The sequence below is a fragment of the Scyliorhinus canicula genome, chromosome 10, assembly GCF_902713615.1.
Source record: "Scyliorhinus canicula chromosome 10, sScyCan1.1, whole genome shotgun sequence".
Taxonomy (NCBI): Eukaryota; Metazoa; Chordata; class Chondrichthyes; order Carcharhiniformes; family Scyliorhinidae; genus Scyliorhinus; species Scyliorhinus canicula.
The window spans coordinates 74,416,479-74,439,522 of NC_052155.1; the positions used below are offsets into that span (position 1 = coordinate 74,416,479).

Here is a 23,044-nt window from a genome sequence, read left to right on the forward strand (position 1 = left end):
CAAACGAGCATCATGGCTTCATGGCATTCCCTGCACATGGTTTCTGTACAACTAATCCAATGCCTTCTTGAATGCCTCAATTGAACCTGCTTCCACCACAATTTCAGACGGTGCATTCCAGGCCCTAACCAGTTGTTGTGTGAAAAAGATTATTCTCATCACATTTGTTTCTTCTGCAAATCACTTTAAATCTGTGCCCTTTTGTTCTTGAACCTTCTACAAGCAGCAACAGTTTCTACCCATTTACTCTCTCCAGTCCCCTCGTGATTTTGAACACCTCTATCAAATCTCCTATTAACCATCCTCATTTCTGAAGTTTCTCATCCCAAGAACCATTGTAAGGGAACTTCTTATTGATTCCTTTATTTCCCCTTTCTTTATTTTTCCCCATCTTCATTTTTAATTCATGGATGTTTAATGGACCCGCATCTTTAATTCAAGCAGCAGAAAGAATGAGGAATTCAAGAATTTGCAACATAGTATATGGTGCTACTGGCTTTGGAAAGCAAAACTCAGACGCTCTGGCACCCAAGAGATGGGGTGAGACGTGGTTCGATTGGTTGGTTGGTGTCCAATGAATTGGCCAAAAGGCCGCATTCTGCCCGGTAACATGTAGTGATAGAGAAATACAGCTCAGAACAGGCCCTTCGGCCCACGATGTTGCGCCAAACTTTTGTCCTAGGTTAATCATAGCATTTTGGACACTAAGGGCAATTTTTCATGGCCAATCCACCCAACCTGCACATCTTTGGACTGTGGGAGGAAACCGGAGTACCCAGAGGAAACCCACGCACACACGTGGAGGATGTGCAGACTCCACACAGACAGTGACCCAAGTCGAAATCGAACTTGGGACCCTGGAGCTGTGAAGCAATTGTGCTATCCACAATGCTACCGTGCTGCCCTTAAGAAGAAGTTAACCTACACTCTATTATTCTACCCTAATCCATGTACCTATCCAATAGTCGCTTGAAGGTCCCTAACGTTTCCGACTCAACTACTTACACAGGCAGTGCATTCCATGCCCCCACCACTCTCTGGGTAAAGAACCTACCTCTGACAACCCCTCTATATCATCCACCATTTATCTTAAATTTATGTCCCCTTGTAATGGTGTGTTCCACCCGGGGAAAAAGTCTCTGACTGTCTACTTTATCTATTCCCTGATCATCTTATAAACCTCTATCAATCGCCCCTCATCCTTCTCCGTTCTAATGAGAAAATGCCTAGCACCCTCAACCTTTCCTCGTATGACCTACTCTCCATTCCAGGCAACATCCTGGTAAATCTCCTTTGCACCTTTTCCAAAGCTTCCACATTCTTCCTAAACTGAGGCGACCAGAACTGCACACAGTACTCCAAATGTGGCCTGACCAAGGTTTTGTACAGCTGCATCATCACCTCACGGCTCATAAATTCAATCCCTCGGTTAGTGAACGCTAGCACACCATGGGCCTTCTTCACAGCTCTATCCACTGGAGTGGCAACTTTCAAAGATCTATGAACATAGACCCCAAGATCTCTCTGCTCCTCCACATTGCCAAGAACCCTACTGTTAACCCTGTATTCCGCATTCATATTTGTCCTTCCAAAATGGACAACCTCACACTTGTCAGGGTTAAACTCCATCTGCCACTTCTCAGCCCAGCTCTGCATCCTATCTATGTCCCTTTGAAGCCGACAACAGCCCTCCTCAATATCCACAACTCCACCAATCTTGGTATCATCTGCAAATTTACTGACCCACCCTTCAACTCCCTCATCCAAGTCGTTAATGAAAATCACAAACAGCAGAGGACCCAGAACTGATCCCTGCGGTACGCCACTGATAACTGGGCTCCAGGCTGAATATTTGCCATCCACCACCACTCTCTGTCTTCTATCGGTTAGCCAGTTTGTTATCCAACTGGCCAAATTTCCCACTATCCCATGCCTCCTTACTTTCTGCACAAGCCTACAATGGGGAACCTTATCAAATGCCTTACTAAAATCCATGTACACTACATCCACTGCTTTACCTTCATCCACATGCTTGGTCACCTCCTCAAAGAAGTCAATAAGACTTGTAAGGCAAGACCTACCCCTCACAAATCCGTGCTGACTATCCCTAATCAAGCAGTGCCTTTCCAGATGCTCAGAAATCCTATCCCTCAGTACCCTTTCCATTACTTTGCCTACCACCGAAGTAAGGCTAACTGGCCTGTAATTACCAGGGTTATCCCGATTCCCTTTTTTGAACAGGGGCACGACATTCGCCACTCTCCAATCCTCTGGTACCACCCCTGTTGACAGCGAGGACGAAAAGATCATTGCCAACGGCTCTGCAATTTCATTTCTTGCTTCCCATAGAATCCTTGGATATATCCCGTCAGGCCCGGTAATAGTGATTGGATCCTGCCTGCGTGGGATGATTTCCAGAGACCTAAGGAAAGCAGAACCTACTCTCTCAGGTAGGTTTTTTTACTCAGAGTAGTAATGGCGTGGAATGCCCTGCCTGCAACAGCAGTGGACTCGCCAATATTAGGACATTTAAATGGTCATTGGATAAACATATGGATAATAAGGGAATAGCGTAGATGGGCTTTAGAGTAGTTTCCCGGGTCGGCGCAACATCGAGGGCCGACGGGCTTGTACTGCGCTGTAATGTTTTATGTTCTATGAGTTGAGACCTGGACACACCGAGACAGGGTCTTCTCCCTCGCTTCTCTCTATTTTCAGAAAAGCTGAGAGGTGATGTATTTTTGAACCTATGGAGAACATGAGCGAATGAATCTACAGTGGAAACCTTGAACTGAAAGCCTGGATTGAAGCAAGGTGTGCTGGAAACAATCACCTGAAGCAAAGATTCTTATCCTTTACTTCCATTATTATTTTTGTTTACACCCCTCTCCTCCCGTTTGTCTGCCGTGTGTGTGCGCGTGTATATATATATATATATATATATATATATATAAAAAAAATATATATTATATGTACTGTTCTATGTAACTATATTATAGAGGGTGGGGCAAGTTATCCTTCCATCTGTGTTTGCCTCATGTGTGTGTGTAATATAATATATATATATAATTAATATATATATATATATATATATAAAATAGTAGGGGATGAGGAATTAAATGATAGCTAACCAGTTGTATTTGCTGCGTATTTCATTATTGTTCTTGTTATAAATAAAATTCTTGTTATAGATTGCAAACCCAGTGACTGTAATTATTGGACAGCCAAGGGCCAAAGTCTTTGGGTATTTTTCTAAGAATTATTGGTTAATTCAACTGTGTTGCGACTCTGGGTCAAGGGGGGGCTGAAATTAACTGTACCCTAGCCCCATTTGCGTAAACCTTTTCTGCACTCTCTTCAATGCGTTCACATCCTTTCGATTAGACAACCAGTTTATTTTCCTGCTGAAAATCAGATCCAGAGATGCATGCACAATGTCAACCTGTGGGAAGGTGTATGAAACACACATCTCTAGACCATTTTTTGCAAGATAACAATGGGAACATTTGGGGAGAATGTTTTTTAAACAATTCACCAACTTGGAAAAAAAACCTGGGAATTTAATTTATGGAAATGAGCCAAAATTGATTTTTAGCAGTTCCAAGCCACATTACAGTAGTTTGGATTCTACATCGTTCAAAAAGGAGAAAGATAAACTTTGGCTGGTTTTTCATTTTGCTTGTAGCCCTTCAGAATTATAATGGTACCCCATATTTAAATCAGCCTGTGTGGTTCTTAGACTTTCCTTTAGTGTTCATAGAATGAGAATTACGAAATCACTTCAGCTTCAGCATTGGGCACATGCATATCAAACTGTAGACACAAGTCAACTTACAGTAGAGATTTCAGCAGGATTTATTTTCTGCTTTCGAAGTTCATTTCTTAGGTGAGTTTCCTTTGCTGTAGCTTCTTGTGATTGACCTAAAAGAGACTTCAATTTCAGTAACCTGCAAAACCTCTCCAAATCATATTTAAAAAGATAGTTTGCATTGGTGAACCACTTAGGTCAATGTCATGAACAAAAGCCTATCTTCTGACGCACTTAAATTAGAATATTATCTAGTGATGAAAGCAGTTTAACATTCGAAGATTAGGCTAAATTTCAGCTGAGACTGTACATGCATCACATATTGGTAAGATAGTGTGGTCATATTTATGGTGCCCAAAATGGAGTAGATAGCCACAGCTTGGGGCAGAGTTCCAATCAAACAGAAATTAAATACTAGCCCCAGTTGACTCCAGTTACCAAAACCATAATTCAATACAGACATCGCCCCCTCAAATAAAATCCACAGACAGTGATGTTTTGGAATATGCATCTCATTTGAAGCCAGCTAAGCAATCATGGCATGGCATGATACCCCAGCTTACTTCTAGTAGGGAATGCTAGTAATACAAGAGTGCGACCAATTATAGCTGCCGAGTCGTCCAAGCCTCCCAGCCCTCAAGATCACAATATTAGAAACAGATTTGCAAATAAGTGAAAGATTACAAATCCATTTTAACCAGAATTATTCAACCAAGCTACCCATTAGATTTCATAAGCAAACTTGGCAAATTTTAAATGTTAAACAAGTGGAAGATTGCGTTTCTTGCCTGTAATCAGGACTTCAAAAACATAATTTGTATTGTATTTTGTTTTGAAGAGTGTAGGGTTAGGTAAGACTGAAATGTATAGTATGCATGGTAACAAAACAGGGAGGAGTCTGCATTGCATGCGTCGTGTTGTCAAATTAAAACAAAAAATAAAATGTTTGAAATCTGATACAAAACAGAAAATTATAAAATAAAAACAAATCAGCATCTATGCAAATTTGCATTGGTAATGATGGCAAAATTGTCAATGTTTATTACTCCTTTGACACTGTTGCTTTCAGCACTTCCAACAGCGATCCCCATTGAAAGCCCAGATTGCAATCAGTTAAAAAATCACTGAATTGACTAGAATTTCCACTTCTACACTATTCATTTGACTGTAAAAATTACTCTTGAAAAATAGACACCTTGTTGAAGTGTGACCGTTCTGTTTATGGGCAAAGAGTTCATAACAACAACCACTCAGGCCTCTCTGTGGAATGTCAAATTTCTCCATTCTCTTAATGAAATTCCACATATTTCCAAAATAATTTATTTTAAAGCCTATGATATTGCAATTTCTACCAGAATCCCATCAGTATGTTCCAATCTTTATTTCATTATAAAGATTATTAAAAAGTGAAGGATAATCCTTGTTTGCAATCGGAAGATACTTCAAACTGATACTTCACACTGTTTGATGGTATCACTTGCTGGAAATCTGGAGATCCCCTTCTCTTGGCAACAGATTCAAACTAACACCGGTAAAGGATAAATCCATATCACAGAAAATGCTACATTTTTGCAGGCAGCTTTCTTTGAGGATAGCAGCCAGCACCAATCTGGGTCAATCTTCCTAATGAAGGGTTATACGCAAAATGTTAACCGAGCTATTCGGTAAGAATTTAAGATTAATACAAATTTTGGCATAGGAAACAATGACACTGCGGATAGCAGATTTAACAGAAGAACAACAAAGCATCAGGTCACATTTAAAGCACCGTAGTCAGTTCTAATTTAAAACCAGGGCCGGGATTCCCCTTACCCGGCGGGACGGAGTGGCGTGAATCACTCCGGCGTCGGGCCTCCCCAAAGGTGCGGAGAATGGCTAGGCCCGCTCTGCCGGCCGGCGCGAACGGACTTTGGCGGCCCGCCAGCCGGCGGAAGTCCGCACATGCGCCGGTGTGCCAGCGGCTGCTGACGTCATACCGGTGCATGTGCAGGGAAGGGGGTCTCTTGCGCCATGGCGGGGCGGAAGAAAAAGAGTGCCCCCACGATACAGGCCCGCCCGCCGATCGGTGGGCCCCGATCGCGGGCCAGGCCACCGTGGGGGCACCCCCCGAGGCCAGATTCCCCCCCAGGACCCCGGCACCTGCCCGCGCCGCCACCAGACATGCTTTGATTCCCGCCGGAAAGGCCTCTCAGCGGCGGGACTTCGGCCCATCGCGGGCCGGAGAATCGTCGCGGTGGGCCCGCCGACCGGCGCGTTTCCCGCCCCCGCCGATTCCCGGGTGGCGGAGAATTCGGGCCACGGCGGGGGCGGGATTGGCGCCGGCCCCGGGCGATTCTCTGACCCCCCCGGGGTATTTTTCTAATTTTCAGTCCTTCGATCACACTCAGTTTAGAAGTGATTCCACTGACCTCCAGTTACTACTGTATTTCTGCATGCAATGATCAACTGCTACAGCTTTTATTTTCCAATTAAACACAGTAAACACATTCATTAATCTGTGCTGATTTAAGTACGATACAAATATAAATGTATTCATAATGTGGCTTACACTTCATTTCACCGATTAGCTGGTTGGTGGTGTCAAACAAACTCCTATATGCGACAATGGATTGGGAAAGTTGATCCTTCTCTTTCGTCAAGGTGGTCATCTGCTGCTGTTTCTTAAAATCTGCATTGAAAAAGGACTGACTTTCATTTTTAAATTCCTTTAAAACTTGCCCTTCTTCAATATATTACAACCTTAAAAGGTTTAGTGGGAAGAAAAAGGTTAGCAATTTTTAAACAGTGTTTTTTCAATGTTTAACCTGACTGGCAAAAGTTTAACCTGACTGGCAAAAGTTTAGCACATTCAGTTTTTCAAAACAATAAACGAGATACTGCTGACAAAACTACAAACAGGAAAAAAATTGCACAGTAAACTTAAAAAGGAAATGAAATTTTAAACTAGCAGTTTTCTTTATGTGTACGCTACTCGGGAGATCAACTTATTTAGCACAAAAAAGATAAGCTGAACCTGGAAACTTCCTATCATCTCTGGTCCAAAATCACACTGTGAAAAAACATGTTTGATGATCAATTCTTATTGATTACTTATTTTTCTGGTTCTGATATGACAAAGGGCCTGAGTCAACCTTGCATACATTTTGTTTTATAAATTTAGAGTACCCAATTCATTTTTTTTCAATTAAGGGGCAATTTAGCGTGGCCAATCCATCTACCCTGCACATCTTTTTTGGGTTGTGGGGCGAAACCCGCGCAAACACGGGGTGAATGTGTAAACTCCACACGGACAGTGACTCAGAGCCGGGATCAAACCTGGGACCTCGGTGCCGTGAGGCCGCAGTGTTAACCACTGCACCACTGTGCTGCCCTTACCGTACATACATTTAATCAGGTCAACAGTGAGCTAGCTGGAAGATTTGCAAAACCATTAAATAAGCTACAAAATTTCAAGTTGTTCTAGGTGGTTAAATAAACAAAACATATGCTGCTGAAGTGCTTACCATTATAAAACATAAAAGGTAAAATGTATGGAGGTAAAGGTTTCCTCTTGCCAAGTTTCGAAATGACTGGTTCAAAAAACAGCATATATTCTGCGCTATCTCTGCCAGGACTGTTTTCTGCCAGCACCAAGTTCTATTAAAGGGGAACAAAAGTAAACAAAAAAAAACAAAAAATCAAGTGTCAAAAATTAGCAAGTACTTTATGTTCAGTGAAATTGTAGGAGTAGGTATGGTAGAAAATGATATGACATTGATGCAGCAGATATTTTTCGACCAAATGAACTCTGATTACACAGGAAATAACGATATCTGATTTGAAGGTTCATAAAGCTCTCAGGGACACTTGCCAAGAGCGAAATCAAAGAAAGGTCATGTGACCCAACCGTGGGTGGAGAAAATACTAGATTTGAACAAACAAATTGCTCCAGGGATAGTAAGGGAAACAGCTTTACCCAGAGCAGAGCTCTTTGTTGAAAACCCACCAGAAGACATCATTGCTGCAAAACCAATTTAAAGGAGGATTCCAACTCAATACCAGAGTCTTCAACCAACCATGACAGCAGTGCAACTGTTTTGAGAGAAATCAAAGAATAGGAAATGATTGACATTTTAAAAAAAAAGTGTGTAGAGGCTTGAGCAAATATCTTGTAGATCTCTTAGTCAAGTACAGAAACACAAAGGGTCTGATGTTTAACAAGTTTTTAAGTGACACAAGTCTTGTACTTATTTCAATTATTACTGATTCCGATGTTCGATGTACTCTGATATTTCTAACTACAAATCAATGGTGGAATTAAAACATGGATGTTTGAGACAAAGCTCATCAAAAAGCTAGAGTGATCCTTTTTTTCCAAATCTGAATTGTTCAGATGTCAAACTCTAAATTAGGAACTGGGTTCCAGGGATGAGAAACTTCAGTTCTGAGGATAGATTGGAGAGGCTGGGACTGTTGTCCTTGGAGAGGAGGTTAAGAGGAGGTTTGATAAGATGTTCAAGTTAAGAGGGGGCTGGACAGAGTTGATGAGGAAAAACAGTTCTCGCTTGCAAAAGAATCAAGAACAAAAGGGCACAGATTTAAAGCTAGTTGGGGAAAAAACATATGTGACATTTTTCACACAGCCAGTGGTTCGGATCTGGAATGCACTGCCTGGAAATGTGGTGAAGGCAGGTTCAATGAAGGCAATAAAGATGAAATTGAATGATTATTTGCAGAAACAACGGGGAAGGTACAGGGAAAACATAGGAAATAGAAGCAGGAGAGGGAATTCAGCCCTTCGAGCATGCTCTGCCAATCATTTTTTTTTTTTATTTTATAAATTTAGATTACCCAATTATTTTTTCCAATTAAGGGGCAATTTAGCGTGTCCAATCCATCTACTCTGCACATTTTTGGGTTGTGGGGGCGAAACCCACGCAGACACGGGGAGAATGTGCAAACTCCACACGGACAGTGACCCAGAGCCGGGATCGAACTTGGGACCTCAGCGCCGTGAGGCGGTTGTGCTAACCACTAGGCCACCGTGCTGCCCCTGGTCTGCCAATCATTATGATCATGGCTGATCATCAAGTTCAATGCCCTGATCCCGCTTCTCCCCCCCCCCCCCCCCCCCCCCCCCAAACACCCCTTGATCCCTTTAGCCCCAAGCACTACATCTAATTCCTTCTTGTAATTACACAAGGTTTTGGCCACAACTACTTTCTGTGGTAGCGAATTTCACCGTTTCACCAGTCTTGGTGATGAAATTTTTCCGCAAAATATGACCGCGAGTTGGACTCTCCCACCATTGGGGACATTCTTTCTGAATCTACCCTGTCGAAACCTGTTAGAATTTTGTCAGTTCCCATGACATCCCATTTCTAAACTCCAATGAATATAATCCTAACCGACTTTGTCTCTCCTCACAGTCCCCCATCCCGGAATCAGCCTGGTAAACCTTCGCTGCATCACCTCGCCACCCCATAAAAGAACATCCTTCCTCAGATAAGGACATCAAAACTGCACGCGATACTCCAGACGTGGCCTCACCAATGCCCTATACAATTGCAGTAAAGTAACTTCATTGCAGTGTTAATGCAAGCCTTCTTATGGCAATAAAGATTATTATACTCAAACTCTCTCGTTATGAAGGCCAACATATCATTTGCCTTCTTTATGCCTGCTGTACCTGCACGATTACTTTTAGCGACTGATGCACGAGGACACCAAGGTCTCGCTGAGTATCCACCGAAGTGGATAACCTCATATTTATCCATATTATACTGCACCTGCCATGCATGTGCCCACTCACTCAGCCTGTCAAAATCCTGCTGAAGAATCTGTGCATCCTCCTAACAGCTCACCCACCCACCCAACTTTGTGTCATCTGCAAATTTGGAGATAATACATTTAGTTACCTAGTCCAAATCATGAATATACAATATGAACAGTTGGGGTTCATACACAGATCCCACTAGTCACTGCCCGGCAATCAGAAAAAGATCCTTTATTCCAACTCTTAGCTTCCTGTCTGCTAACCAGCTTTCTATCCACCTCAAGACACTACCCACAATCCTATGCGGTTTAACTTTACATATTAAACTGCTATGAGACACCTTGTCGAAAGCCTTCTGAAAGCCTAAATAAACCACATCCACCAGTTCTCCATGGTCAACTCTACTAGTTACATCTTCAAAAGGGCAGCACAGTAACACAGTGGTTAGCACAGTTGCTTCACAGCTCCAGGGTCCCAGGTTCGATTCCCGGCTTGGTCACGGTTTGTGCGGAGTCTGCACGTTCTCCCCGTGTCTGCATGGGTTTTCCCCGGGCGCTCCGATTTCCTCCCACAGTCCAAAAATGTGTAGGTTAAGTGGATTGGCTTTGCTAAATTGCCCTTTTTCGAAGGGCCGGTGCAGACTTGATGGGCCGAATGGCCTCCACATGCACTGCAAATTCTATGAAAGAATTCTAGTAGATTTGTCGAGCATGATTTTCCTTTCGTAAATGCATGCTGACTTTGTCTGATTAAACCACTGCTTTCCAAATGCTGTGTTATGAAATGCTTGATAATGGACTCCAGTAAATTCCCTACTACCAGTTACCTTTGCTACCCTCCAATCTGTAGGAACCATTCCAGAGTCCAAAGGACTTTCGAAAATGACTACCAAAGGATTTACTATTTCTAGGGCCACTTCCTTAAATACTCTGGTATGAAGATTATTAGGCCGTGGAGATTTATCCACTTTCAATCCCATTAATTCTCCAAAACCATTGCTTTACTTATACAAATTTCCTTCGGCTCCTCAATAAAACTGGTACTTCTCAGAACTTCTGGTACATCATCCATGTGTTCCTTTGTGAAGACAGAGGCAAAGTACAAATTTAGTTCCTTGGCCATTTCTTGATTCCCTGTTATGAGTTCCCCTGTTTTTGACTGTAAGGGGCCTACATTAGTTTTTAAATCAATCTTTTTCTCTTCACATACCGATCATCCATTCTTATGTTCCCTGCTAGTTTACTTTCAAATTGTATTTTTCCCGTCTTACTCAATCCCTTGATCTGTCTTTGCTGAATTTTAAACTTGCCAATCATCAGGTCTATTGCTTTTTTTTTTTAGCTAATTTGTATGGCTCTTGTTTGAATCTAATACTATCTCTAATTTCCCTTGTAAGCCATGGTTTGGCTACAGTTCCTTTTCTACTCTTGCACCAAATAGAAATAAACAATTTTTGGAGTTCACTTATTCGTTCCTCGAATGCCTGCTATTGCCTGTCCACTGCCCTTCCTTTCTGTAATGTTTCCCCATCATAGCCAGCTCATGCCTCACATTTAGGGCAGCACGGTAGCCTTGTGGATAGCACAATTGCTTCACAGCTCCAGGGTCCCAGGTTAGATTCCAGCTTGGGTCACTGTCTGTGTGGAGTCTGCACATCCTCCCCGTGTGCGCGTGGGTTTCCTCCAGGGTGCTCCGGTTTCCCCCCACAGTCCAAAGATGTGCAGGTTAGGTGGATTGGCCATGCTAAATTGCCCTTAGTGTCCAAAATTGCCCTTAGTGTTGGGTGGGGTTACTGGGTTATGGGGATAAGGTGGAGGTGTTGACCTTGGATAGGGTGCTCTTTCCAAGAGCCGGTGCAGACTCGATGGGCCGAATGGCCTCCTTCTGCACTGCAAATTCTATGATATCTATGGTATCATCATCGTTACTGTTATTGAGGTTAAGGACCCTGGTCTCAGAATCAACTACCTCTCTATTGACCTTGATAAAGAATGCGACCATATTATGGGAAAGGCAGGAGAATGGCACTAATTCAATGCTCATTTGTAGAGCAGGTGGAGACATAATGGGCCAAATGGTCTATCTGCGCTATAATTATTGTGATACATAAAGCAGCAGATTACTCTTTATTGTCCTGCACCTTCCTCTGCTCCACATGTTATCTAATGCTCCCTGAAAAAATAGGAATGATTTCTTCCTCAAAAACCTTCTATGGCAAAAACATTCCAGGTTCCAACAACCCCAAGTGACCTCTCATCTGATTATGTTATATAACGATCGTGTGTCATTAACCATCAATTCCAGATCTTCTTAAAAATTCCCTATTAATTTTGCTCCAAGGCTTTGCTGTTCCACTGGAAACAGCCCCATGCACCAAGTCTCAATTATAGTTCCCATCATCTTGGTCAATCTACATACATCAAATCATACAGCATAGGAAGAGACCATTCGACCCATCGTGCCTGTGTCGGTTTTTTTAATAGAGTTGTCCAATTAAACACAGTGCCTCGCTTTCCCCATACACCTGCACATTTTACCTTCAAATATTCATGCAATTCTCTTTTGAGTGTTACAATTGCATTTGCTTACACACGGGCAGTAGAGTCATAAAGCACTATAATTAAATGTTCTATATTTCCACCTGTTCTTTTGCTAGTAACCCAAATTTATCACCTAGTTTTTGATTCTTCTGCCACGCGAAAGTTTCAAAAGCATTCATGATTATAAATAGCTCTATAAATCTTTTCTCAACTTTCTCTGCTCTAACGAGTAATCCCAGTGCTCCACCCTCTGTACATCACTGAAGTGCCTTAGCCCTGGTACCTTTCTTGTAAATCTCTCCAATGCCTTGACATCCTGGAGTGGTGACCAGAATTGAATACAACAGAATTGAATACAATATTCCAGCTGAGGCCTAATCAGTGTTTTATGAAATGTTATGCTGTTCATGTTCTCTAGCCTCTGTTAATAAAGGCAAGGTCCCATATGATTTCTTTTCTTGAAACAGCACTCTGAACCGGACTCAGTTTCCACTGCTCTGTGGTGAGGAATTCCAAAGATTACAACCCTCAGGGAATAACTTCCTCATATATCTTGAATCAAAGATCCCTTATTCTGAAACTGTATCCACCCCCCTCCCTCCCCCCCAACCAGTTCTAAATTCCCTCAACGCGAAACGTCTTTTCAGCACCTGCTCTGTGCTCTGTCAAGCCCCCTCAGTTTATGTTGTTCATTAAAATCAACAATCACGGTTTTGAACTCCAATGCGTTTAGGCCCAACTTGCTCAATCTTTCCTCATAAGACAATCTCTTCATCCTAGCAATCAAAGGAACCAGAACTGTACAGGGCCTAGATATCCCTACTTTAATACTCCATTTCCCTTACAATAAAGGCTAACATTCCATTTGCCAAAAGAAAAGCAAAATGCTGTGGATGCTGGGAATCTGAAATAACAGAAAATGCTGTATAAACTCAGCAGGTGTGGAGATCTGTGGAGAAACAGTTAACTTCCTACAGAATTTGCCTGGCTAATTATTTGCTGTAGCTGCATGCTAAAGCTTTGAGTCGGGGCTGTTTAGCTCACTGGGCTAAATCGCTGGCTTTGAAAGCAGACCAAGGCAAGCCAGCAGCACGGTTCGATTCCCACAACAGCCTCCCCGAACAGGCGCCGGAATGTGGCTTTTCACAGTAACTTCATTTGAAGCCTACTCGTGACAATAAGCAATTTTCATTCATTCATGTATGAGGGCACCCAGATCTCTCTGTAACATAGCAGTCTCTCTCCATTTAAAGCATATTTTGCTTTTCTATTTTTACTAGCAAAGTGGAGAACATCTAATTTTCACACATTATATTCCAAATGTTGTCCATTCTTTTAATCAATCTATATCCCTGTGCAGACTCGTGTCCTCCTCACAACTTGCCTTCCTATCCACTTCTATGTTGTCAGTAAAAGTGGCTACAACACATGCTGTCCCTTCATCAAACATAGATGAATAGTTTTTAAAAAATAAATTTACCCAATTCATTTTTTCCAATTAAGAGGCAGTTTATCGAGCCAACCCAGCTACCCCGCACATCTTTGGGTTGTGGGGGCGAAACCCATGCAAACACAGGGAGAATGTGCAAACTCCACACGGACAGTGACCCAGAGCCGGGATCGAACCTGGGACCTCGGTGCCGCGAGACAGCAGTGTTAAACACTGCACCACCGTGCTGCCCAATAGATTAAAAATAGTTGAGGTCTCACCACTGATCCTTGTGGCACCCCACTAGTTACAGTTTACCAGTCTCAAATCATCTTTTATCCGGACTGTTTTCTCGGTTGATTAACCAATCATTCATCCATGCAACTAAATTAGCCCAATACCATGAGCTCTTATCTGGGCCAGTAATCTTTTGTATAGCTACTTGTCTGAATCAATCCTGACTATTATGGTACCCAATCCAGTTTGTTAATAATTAGAGGAAAAGACTTCTGGTGGCGGCCATGGAGGGGTAGGTCGCACTATTCATAGCTCCTGCCTGTGACGAACTTTTGGACCTTTTTCTCTGTTTTTTTTCTGGATTTTATTGGATGAATCGGTGGAGAGTGAGACGGTGAGGTGAAATCCCCCTCCAGTGTATGGAGAACTGGACCAGAAGTGGCCGTGTAAGAAGACAAAGTTCTACAAGAAAGACGCGAGCTGAGCTGGCAACGCGGGAAAGCATGGCGGAGAAGCAGGGCCATGGGGAGATGGCACAGTGGTCGACGGAGCAGCTGGTGAAGTTTTTTGAAGATTGCTTCGACAAGCTTAAGAAGGACACGCTGGCCCGATCAAGGCTTCGATTGATCAGGTGGTGCAGAATCAAGAAGTCCACGGACGTGCGATCCAGGAGGTGGAGAAAAAGGTGTCCGAGCACGGGGAATATGTTACCGCGCTGGAGACCAAGGTGGAGATGATGAATGACCGCCAGAAAAGAATGCAGGAGAAGCTGGAGGACTTGGAGAACAGGTCCAGGAGGCAGAACCTGAAAATCATCAGCCTTCCTGAGAGCAGTGAGAGATCGGATGAGAGGGCCTATGTGACGAACATGCTGGAGAAGTTGATGTGCCCGGAGGCATTCCCTCGGCCCCTGGAAGTGGATAGTGCGCACAGAGACTCGCGAAGAAGCCCCGAGCAAACGAGCCGCTGAGGGCAATGGTGATACGTATGCACCGATTCCTGGACAAGGAACACGTTCTGCGGTGGGCCGAGAAAGAACGGAGCAGCAGGTGGGAGAATTATGAGCTGCGCATTTATCAAGACCTGGCCGTGGATTTGGCCAAGAGGCAAGCCGAGTTTAATAGGGCAAAATCGGCCCTCTTTAAAAAGAGGGTGAAGTTCGGGATGTTGTACCCAGCGCATCTGTGGGTCACATATAAGGACCTGGAATTTTACTTCGAAACACCAGACGCTGCATTGACTTTAATCAGGGAAAAAAGACTGGATATAAACTAAAGACACTGAATCCTTGGGGAGAGTACGGCAATGGCGATTTGTTGACAGTCACTTTTGTGCTGGTTTGAATAAGTAGTTTTATGTGCAATAAGGGGCTGTTTCGATGGCTAAAGTTAACTTTGTCTTACTGGGAGCTGGGTGGAGAGGGGGTTGTGGTTTCTTTTTCTGTGGTTGTTTTTCCACTGTTTTTTCTGCTGTTTGTTTACTCGTGAATGCGATGCTTTGGATATGTATGTCCAAGTGGGGGGAAAAGTGAGAGAACAATGGGGAGACAGTCTGTTTGGTGCCATGGGTGGGAACTATCAGGTCAGCTGACTCACGGAAGCACAGTGGGGGGCGAGCAGATGATAAGCTGGAGGTTGATATGGGGGGGGGGGGGGGGGGGGGGGGGTTGGGTTTCTGGTGCTGTTATCGGGGGATGGAGGGGGGAGCTGTTTTGCTGACAGCGGAGGAACTGTTACTAGGGGACAAATGGGAGGTGGGGAACAGGGTGGGGGGGGGGGGGGGGGGGTTCGAGCAGGCTGGGGACACGAGCTGGAGGCTGGCCTAAAAAGGGTGATGGCTAGGTGGTGGCGGGGTCCCCCGACCAGGCTGATTACATGAAACGCTAGAGGGCTGAACGGGCCAGTCAAGAGGGCTCGTGTGTTCGCGCATTTGAGGGGGCTGAAGGCGGACGTGGCACTGTTACAAGAGACACACTTAAAGGTTACAGACCAGACTAGACTGAGAAAGGGGTCGGTTGGTCAAGTATCCATTCAGGGCTGGACTCAAAGACCAGGGGGGTAGCGATTTTGATTAATAAACAGGTGGTATTCGAGGCAGGGAGAATCATGTCAGACACGGGGGGCAGGTGCATAATGGTGAGTAGGAAGCTGGAGGGGGTACGGGTGGTACTCGTGAACGTATATGCTCCGAATTGTGACGATGTGGAATTTATGAGGCGGGTGTGAGGTAAGATCCCAGACTTAAGAGTCACATAACTTGGTCATGGGGGGAGATTTTAACACAGTCATTGATCTGGAATTGGACCGGTCAAAATCCAGGACAGGGAGGGTGCCAGCCGCAGCAAAGGAATTGAAGGGGTTTATGGAACAGATGGGGGGAAATGACCCATGGAGGTTTGCATAGCCGAGGGTGAAGGAGTTTTCTTTTTTCGCACATGTCCACAAGGTATACTCTCGGATCAACTTTTTTGTTCTGAGCAGGGTCTAACACGGGGGTGGTGGATACTGAGTACCAGGCAATCACAGTGCCGGATCATCCCCCACACTGGGTGGATCTACGGGTTAGTTTGGAGAGAGGACAACGCTCGCTATGGAGGCTGGATGTGGGGTTGTTAGCAGACAAAGCGGTCTGTGGGCGTGTGAACAAGTCCATCCAGACTACCTGGAAACAAATGATACGGGGGAGGACTCTGCAGCAATGGTCTGGGAATCTTTGAAGGCAGTGGTCAGAGTGAAATTAATCTCGAGACGGGCCCACAGAGAAAAGGTGGAACGGGTGGAGAGGGATAGGTTTGTTGAGGAGATATTCCAGGTGGACAGTAGATACTGGGAGGGCCCGGAAGCGGGGCTACTGAGGGAGCAGCGGAGGTTACAGGTGGAGTTTGGGCTGTTGACTCCAGACAGTAATTGAGGAAATAATGGGGGGGGGGGGGGTCTGGAGGGCATTCAGTCGGGCAAGGTCCCGGGGCCGGACGGCTACCTGGTGGAATTCTACAAGTTTTCAGGGATATTGAGCCCACTGCTGGTGAGGACATTCAATGAAGCAAGAGGGAAGGGAGTCCTCCCCCCAACAATGTTGCAGGCCTCGATTTCATTGATCATGAAACGGGATAAGGATCCGGAGCACTGTGTCTCGCTTTACGCAAATGACCTGCTCTTGTATATTTCAGACCTGCTGCAGGGGATGGGCAACGTTATGCGGATCCTAGGGGAATTTGGTAATTTTGCAGGGTATAAATTGAACATGGGGAAAAGTGAAATGTTCGCAATACAGGCGAGAGGGCAGGAGAAGACACTGGGATAGCTGTCATTTAGAATGGTAGGAAGGAGCTTCCGATATCTGGGAATCCAGGTGGCTTGGAAATGGGAGGCACTGCACAAGTTAAATCTATCCCGGCTTGTAGAACAAATGAAAGAGAACTTTAAGAGATGGGACATGCTCCCGCTACCACTGGCGGGGAGGGCACAGACCATGAAACTGACGGTTCTCCCCAGATTTGTGTTTCCTTTCAGTGTCTCCCCATCTTCATCCTGAAAGCCTTTTTTTAACAGGTAAATAAGATTATTTTGGGCTTTGTGCGAGCGGGTAAAACCCCGCGAGTGAAGAAAGTGTTGCTGGAGCGCAGTCGGTGGGGCGGGTGGGTTGGCTTGCCGAACGTTTGTAATTATTACTGGGCGGCTAATATAGCCACGATTAGGAAATGGATAGTGGGAGAGGGGTCGGTGTGGGAGCAAATGGAGAAGGCGTCATGTAAAGACACAAGTCTGGGTGCATTGATAACCCCATCTCTTCTGTTCTCGCCGGCCCGATACTCCACAAGTCCTTTCCTCTGCTGCCGCCACAGGGGATACAGGACAGAGTGATCTCCAGTACATGGGTGGGAGAGGGGAAGGTATCAAATATCTACCAGGAACTTTTGGAATCAGAGGAAATTCCGGTGGAGGAGCTTAAGAGCAAGTGGAAGACGAGCTAGGGGGAGAGATGGCAGCGGGTCTGTGGGCAGATGCCCTAAGCAGGGTTAATACATCCTCATCATATGCCAGGCTTAGCCTGCTACAGTTCAAGGTAGTCCACCGGGGACACATGATGGTGGCCTGGATGAGCAAGTTTATCGGGGTAGAGGACATGTGTGTGAGGTGCACGGGAAGCCCAGCAAATCATGTCAACATGTTTTGGGCATGTTCGAAGCTTAGAGGGTTTTAGTAAGGCAATGTCCACGGTACTAAAAACAAGGGTGGCGCCGAGTCCAGAGGTGGCGATCTTTGGAGTGTCGTAAGAGCTGCAAGTCCAGGGGGCGAAAGAGGCCAACGTCTTTGCCTTTGCCTCCCTGGTAGCCCGGGGACGGATCTTATTAATGTGGCGGGACTCGGAGCCCCCAAGTGGCGGGACCTAGGTTAGTGGCATGGCTGGGTTTCTCAGTCTCGAGAAAATAAAGTTCGCCTGAAGATGGTCAATGTTCGGGTTCACCCTGAGGTGGCAGCCGTTCATCGACTTTCTCTGGGAAAATTAAAATGTCAGCAGAAGCAGAATGCCGGGGGCGGGGAGGGGTTTATGGTTGGGGAGTGTAAAGTTTGTGATGGGGGTGGAAATGTTAAATGTACCATGTATATGTCACTGTTATTGTCATTATTATAAAAATTGCAAATACCCTAATAAAAAATATTTTAAAAAATAATTAGAGGAAAAGTAACAACTGATAGAAGAAAAGCACTCAATCCAATATATAGGCCCCAAATACCTATTTCACGGCCATCTTCCATATTCTTATATTACCCATGATAGTATATTTTGGAGTGGAACACACTAACTGCTTCTTGAAATGACAAGAACTCTCAGTTTAAATAACCGGGCAGCACGGTAGCATAGTGGTTAGCATAAATGCTTCACAGTTCCAGGGTCCCAGGTTCGATTCCCCGCTGGGTCACTGTCTGTGCGGAGTCTGCACGTCCTCCCCGTGTGTGCGTGGGTTTCCTCCGGGTGCTCCGGTTTCCTCCCACAGTCCAAAGATGTGCGGATTAGGTGGATTGGCCAGGCTAAATTGCCCTTAGTGTCCGAAAAAAATAAGGTTAATGGGGGTTGTTGGGTTACTGGTATAGGGTGGATACGTGGGCTTGAGTAGGGTGATCAATGCTCGGCACAACATCGAGGGCCGAAGGGCCTGTTCTGTGCTGTACTTTTATAAATTCTAAAAAAAATAAATTCTAAATTCTAAAAAAATAATTATTTAAATGACTTTATGCCACAATATAGATAACAAGTACATTAAAATGATTAGAATTAAATCTCAGTCATTATTTGCACTGGAAAAAGAAAACAGGCTGTTTAACTTCCACAAAATTATCAAGATCCAATGATTAAAATGATTATTTAATAAGCACAAACACTTAGCGGGCATAAACTCAGCTAAAATGGAAGAAGCCAAATATCAAGGAGGAGTCAAAATAGACTTTGGTAATGAAACTGGGATAATTTTAAACTTTGGACTATAAAATAAAAACAGAAAACGCTGGAAATATTTAGGAGGCAGGTCTGGTAGATGATGTGGCAGGAACAATAGATAAAATTTCAGTCCCAAAAGGTTCAGATTAAATGCCACGGTCAGCAGGCTATTTATTACAAGATGAGTTAAACTTACTGAAATGTCAGAAGATCCTTGGTTGAGTTCAAACTCCAAGCAACTGAGTTTTCCTTGAAACTGAGGAATTTCACAATCATCCTCCGTTGTACTTTTAATAGTAACCACCAACTTGCCACAAATATCCTTTCCAGCTACATTGTTATATTCATCCTAATTGCAAAGAACAAAAAGAAAGCTTGGACGCATTGCTTCTAAATGTTTATTCAAGTGAATACAAACATCTGTAAATGAGGAGAGGGTAACAAATAAAAATACAAACCTGGTTATAAAAATTGACCAGAAGGAACACTAAGTTCATCCCTGCAATCAGCACTCCTTACCTTCATGTCTCTAAATTTGCTGATCACTTGTTTTTCCGCCACATAATCAGGTACCACCTCAAGCTTACCCCCCACCGCCCCCCATGGTCTCCACACCTTTATTCTCTCAAACCAAACATCAAAAAGCAATGCAAACACTTTTTTTGTATTCCACTGCACACACCCTATCCTCCAAGCATCACGTACTTCTGTACCCGTCAAATCTTCCTTCAAATCAGTTACAAATGCACTTTTAAATTCCCAACTGTCAAGTCTTTGCCCCTCTATTCATCACAATACCTCTGCAGCTTCTAATCTGCACCAAACTTCCAATGTCTCTCATCTCAGTCATTACCCTTGTACAGCTGTAACCTTTAGGCCCTTCATCCCATCAGCCACACAACTAGCATTGCCATCTACAGGCCAGATCTAGCTGGATCACATCAAACATCTCTCACTCGCCTTTATCAAAATCATCCTGGAGAACACTTTTCTGCACTATCAACCACCTCAAGTTTTACCCCACATCCAACACATGCAAGCTACTCACGACTTGCTACACGGTGAAATGGTTACAGGTAAGAGGCCATTTGGCCTGTCAGCCAGTTTCTCCCTATCTACTCTATCCAGACCCCTCATCATTTTATTACTTCTATGGAATCCCCTCTCAACCTTTTTTCTTCAACAGCCCCAGTTTCTCTCATCTATCCACATAACTAAGATCCCTCACCTCTGAAACAATTTTTGTAAATCTTTTCTGTACCCCTCAAATGCTTTCACATCTTTCATAAAGTGCAACATCCACAATTGTACACAATACTTTAGTTGAGGCTAAACCTGTGTTTATAAAGGTTCACCTTAATTTGCTTCCTTTTGCGCTCTATGCCACCAATCCACCATTATATGTTCAGATACCGCTGCTGCTCCCCAGCCTCCTCCTGCATGCCAAATGACCAAAGCAAGCCCCAAACCCTCACCTAGTGTCTTTCCCATCTCCTCTCATATATCTTTAAGCTGAGCACATGAAACTATGCTTCCCCTTCCCCAATCTCTGGGTTTATGCTGGCTCACATAGTAAATTGTTTCTTTTCCAAGCACTGCTCCTTCCCTTTCACCAAACCATAAAAAAATCCTCAAACTACTTCACCATCTGCAACCTGCTTTTTCTCTTTAAAGACTTTGAATATGTTATCCTCTCCGAGATTCATGCCCATCACTCCCATAACTTCGTATTCAAACTTCTCCAATACTAATGCCCTTTCCTACAATGGTGAAGCTACAAACTAGACAGAAGCCACACTATTACTAGATTGCACGGTACCATACACTTCTTAACCTAGTCAACAACACCATCTCTCTCAAATGCCTTGATGTTGCCCAGTTCCGTGGGACTGTCCTCATTTGTTTTCAACTCTTATTTATCTGATTAGAGATAGGAAATGTCTAACAAAAGCTTCTCTATCTACTCCACACTATATGATATTTTCTTCCCAGCAATCACTTTTCCTCATGTATATTCTTTTGCTTTCTTTCCCTTTCTCCATGAATGGTACTTTCTTCTCTCCCCCCCCACCCCCCCACCAAACAGGCGCGCCGAGATTTACGGCTGGCCGCTCGGAGAATCGCCGCTCGCCATTTGTAACGGGCGAGCGGCAATTCGCCGGCCCGGATGGGTCGAGCGGCGAGGAGCGGCCTCCGACGCCGGAGTGAAACACTCCGGTTTTCACTCCGCCGTCGGCACTTAGTCTCCCGTTGGGAGAATCCCGTCCGTGGACTTTGGATGAAAGCAGAATTGGGCTCAGCCGTGATATCCTGCACAAGGAACCTGCTGTCAATCACTAAAATAAAAGTAAAATACTGCAGATGCTGGACATCTGAAACAAGTAGAAGAAAATGCTGGAAAAACTCAGCAGGAGGGTCTGCCTACAACTGTGGAGAGAAATGGAGTTAGTGTTTCTGGTCAATATGACTCTTCTTCGGATCTGAAAATGATTCATATTGGACTTGAAACGCTAACTCCTTTTCTCTCTCCACAGATGCTGCCAGATCTGTTTAGTTTTCCCAGCATTTTTTGTTCCAGACAATCACCATTTGGGTTCAGAGACATTGGGCAAGGTTTTGGAAAAAATGTTTGCATCTAAAGTACAGCAAGAGAAATAAAAAAATGAATGATTACTAATCACATTTAACATTATAACAAAGAAATTACCAGAATCTTCAGACACAAAGTTTTGACCAATGTACGATGGGCGATACTGCGAACATTTGAGACAGTAGGAGTGGCTGGGACTTCTTCTGGTATTAATTTCACTGGTTCACCTGGTACCACAGAGAAAGTAATCTAGAATTAAGAAAATGGCACAAAAGATAGAATCAGAATGAATACAGCACAGGAGACGACTATTTAGCACACTATGTCCAAGCCAATTCTCCGCAAGAGCGGCTCAGCCAGGCAAACCACCCCCCCCAGCCTTTTCCCCGGAGCCCTGAAATCTTTGTCTCTTCAGGTAATTATCCGATTCCACGTTGAAAGCCACGAGCGAATGTGTCACCACCACACTCTTGGGGCAGTGCATCGTAGATCCTAAATGCTCACTGCGTCAACCAGCTTTTCTCATGTCACCTTTAGTTCTTTCGCCAATCACCTTAAATATGAGTGTCCACTGGTTTTTGACCCTTCCTGAGCAAATCTTCTCCATGTACTCTGTCCGGATGCCTCAATTTTGAGCACCTCCACCAATCTCTCAACTTTCACTTTTCTAAGGAGGAAAACAATCTTAACTACGTCAGTCTATGCAGCTCAAGTGAGTCATTGATGGAACCATTCTCGGAAATCTTTTCAGCACCCTCTTCACAATCTTCCTAAAGTGGGGTGGCCAGAATTGAGACCGAATCAGTGTTTTATAAAGGCATTTCATAACTTCCTTGCTTTTCTACTATGTGCCTTGATTTATAAAGTTCTGGGTCCCATATGCCTTATTAACTGCTTTCTCAACCTACTCTACCACCGTTAACATTTTGCGCACATTTGCCACATTTCCCTCTGCTCCTGCACCACCACTGGAACTGTATTCTTTATTGGATATTATCTTTCCTCAATTGTATATTATCTTTCTTCCTACCGAAACGTAGCATTTTACACTGCTCTACAATAAATTTCTTCTGCCATATGTTCATGTATTCCACCAGCCTACATCCTCTTGAAGTCCATTACTATCCTCCTCACAGCACACAAGTTCTGTGTTATTTGCATTTTAGAAACTGTTCCCTTCACATTGTCTAAATTCTGCTCAAGTCTAGGTCACTAATGCAGATTAAGAAAAACAGTGGTCCTAATA

The 23,044-nt window shown here is 44.1% G+C and overlaps 1 protein-coding gene across 3 annotated transcripts in view; it reads right to left on the reverse strand.

The window, feature by feature from the left end:
• Positions 1–23,044, reverse strand: part of smchd1 (structural maintenance of chromosomes flexible hinge domain containing 1) — a 217,226-nt gene that overhangs the window by 17,377 nt on the left and 176,805 nt on the right. For all 3 annotated transcript variants that reach the window (XM_038809195.1, XM_038809194.1, XM_038809196.1), the window contains 5 exons: positions 21,916–22,047; positions 19,405–19,557; positions 7,312–7,444; positions 6,357–6,476; positions 3,836–3,921 (listed from right to left, as the gene is read on the reverse strand). In XM_038809195.1, coding sequence (XP_038665123.1) covers positions 3,836–3,921; positions 6,357–6,476; positions 7,312–7,444; positions 19,405–19,557; positions 21,916–22,047 — 624 coding nt within the window. The remainder of the gene's footprint in view (positions 1–3,835; positions 3,922–6,356; positions 6,477–7,311; positions 7,445–19,404; positions 19,558–21,915; positions 22,048–23,044) is intronic.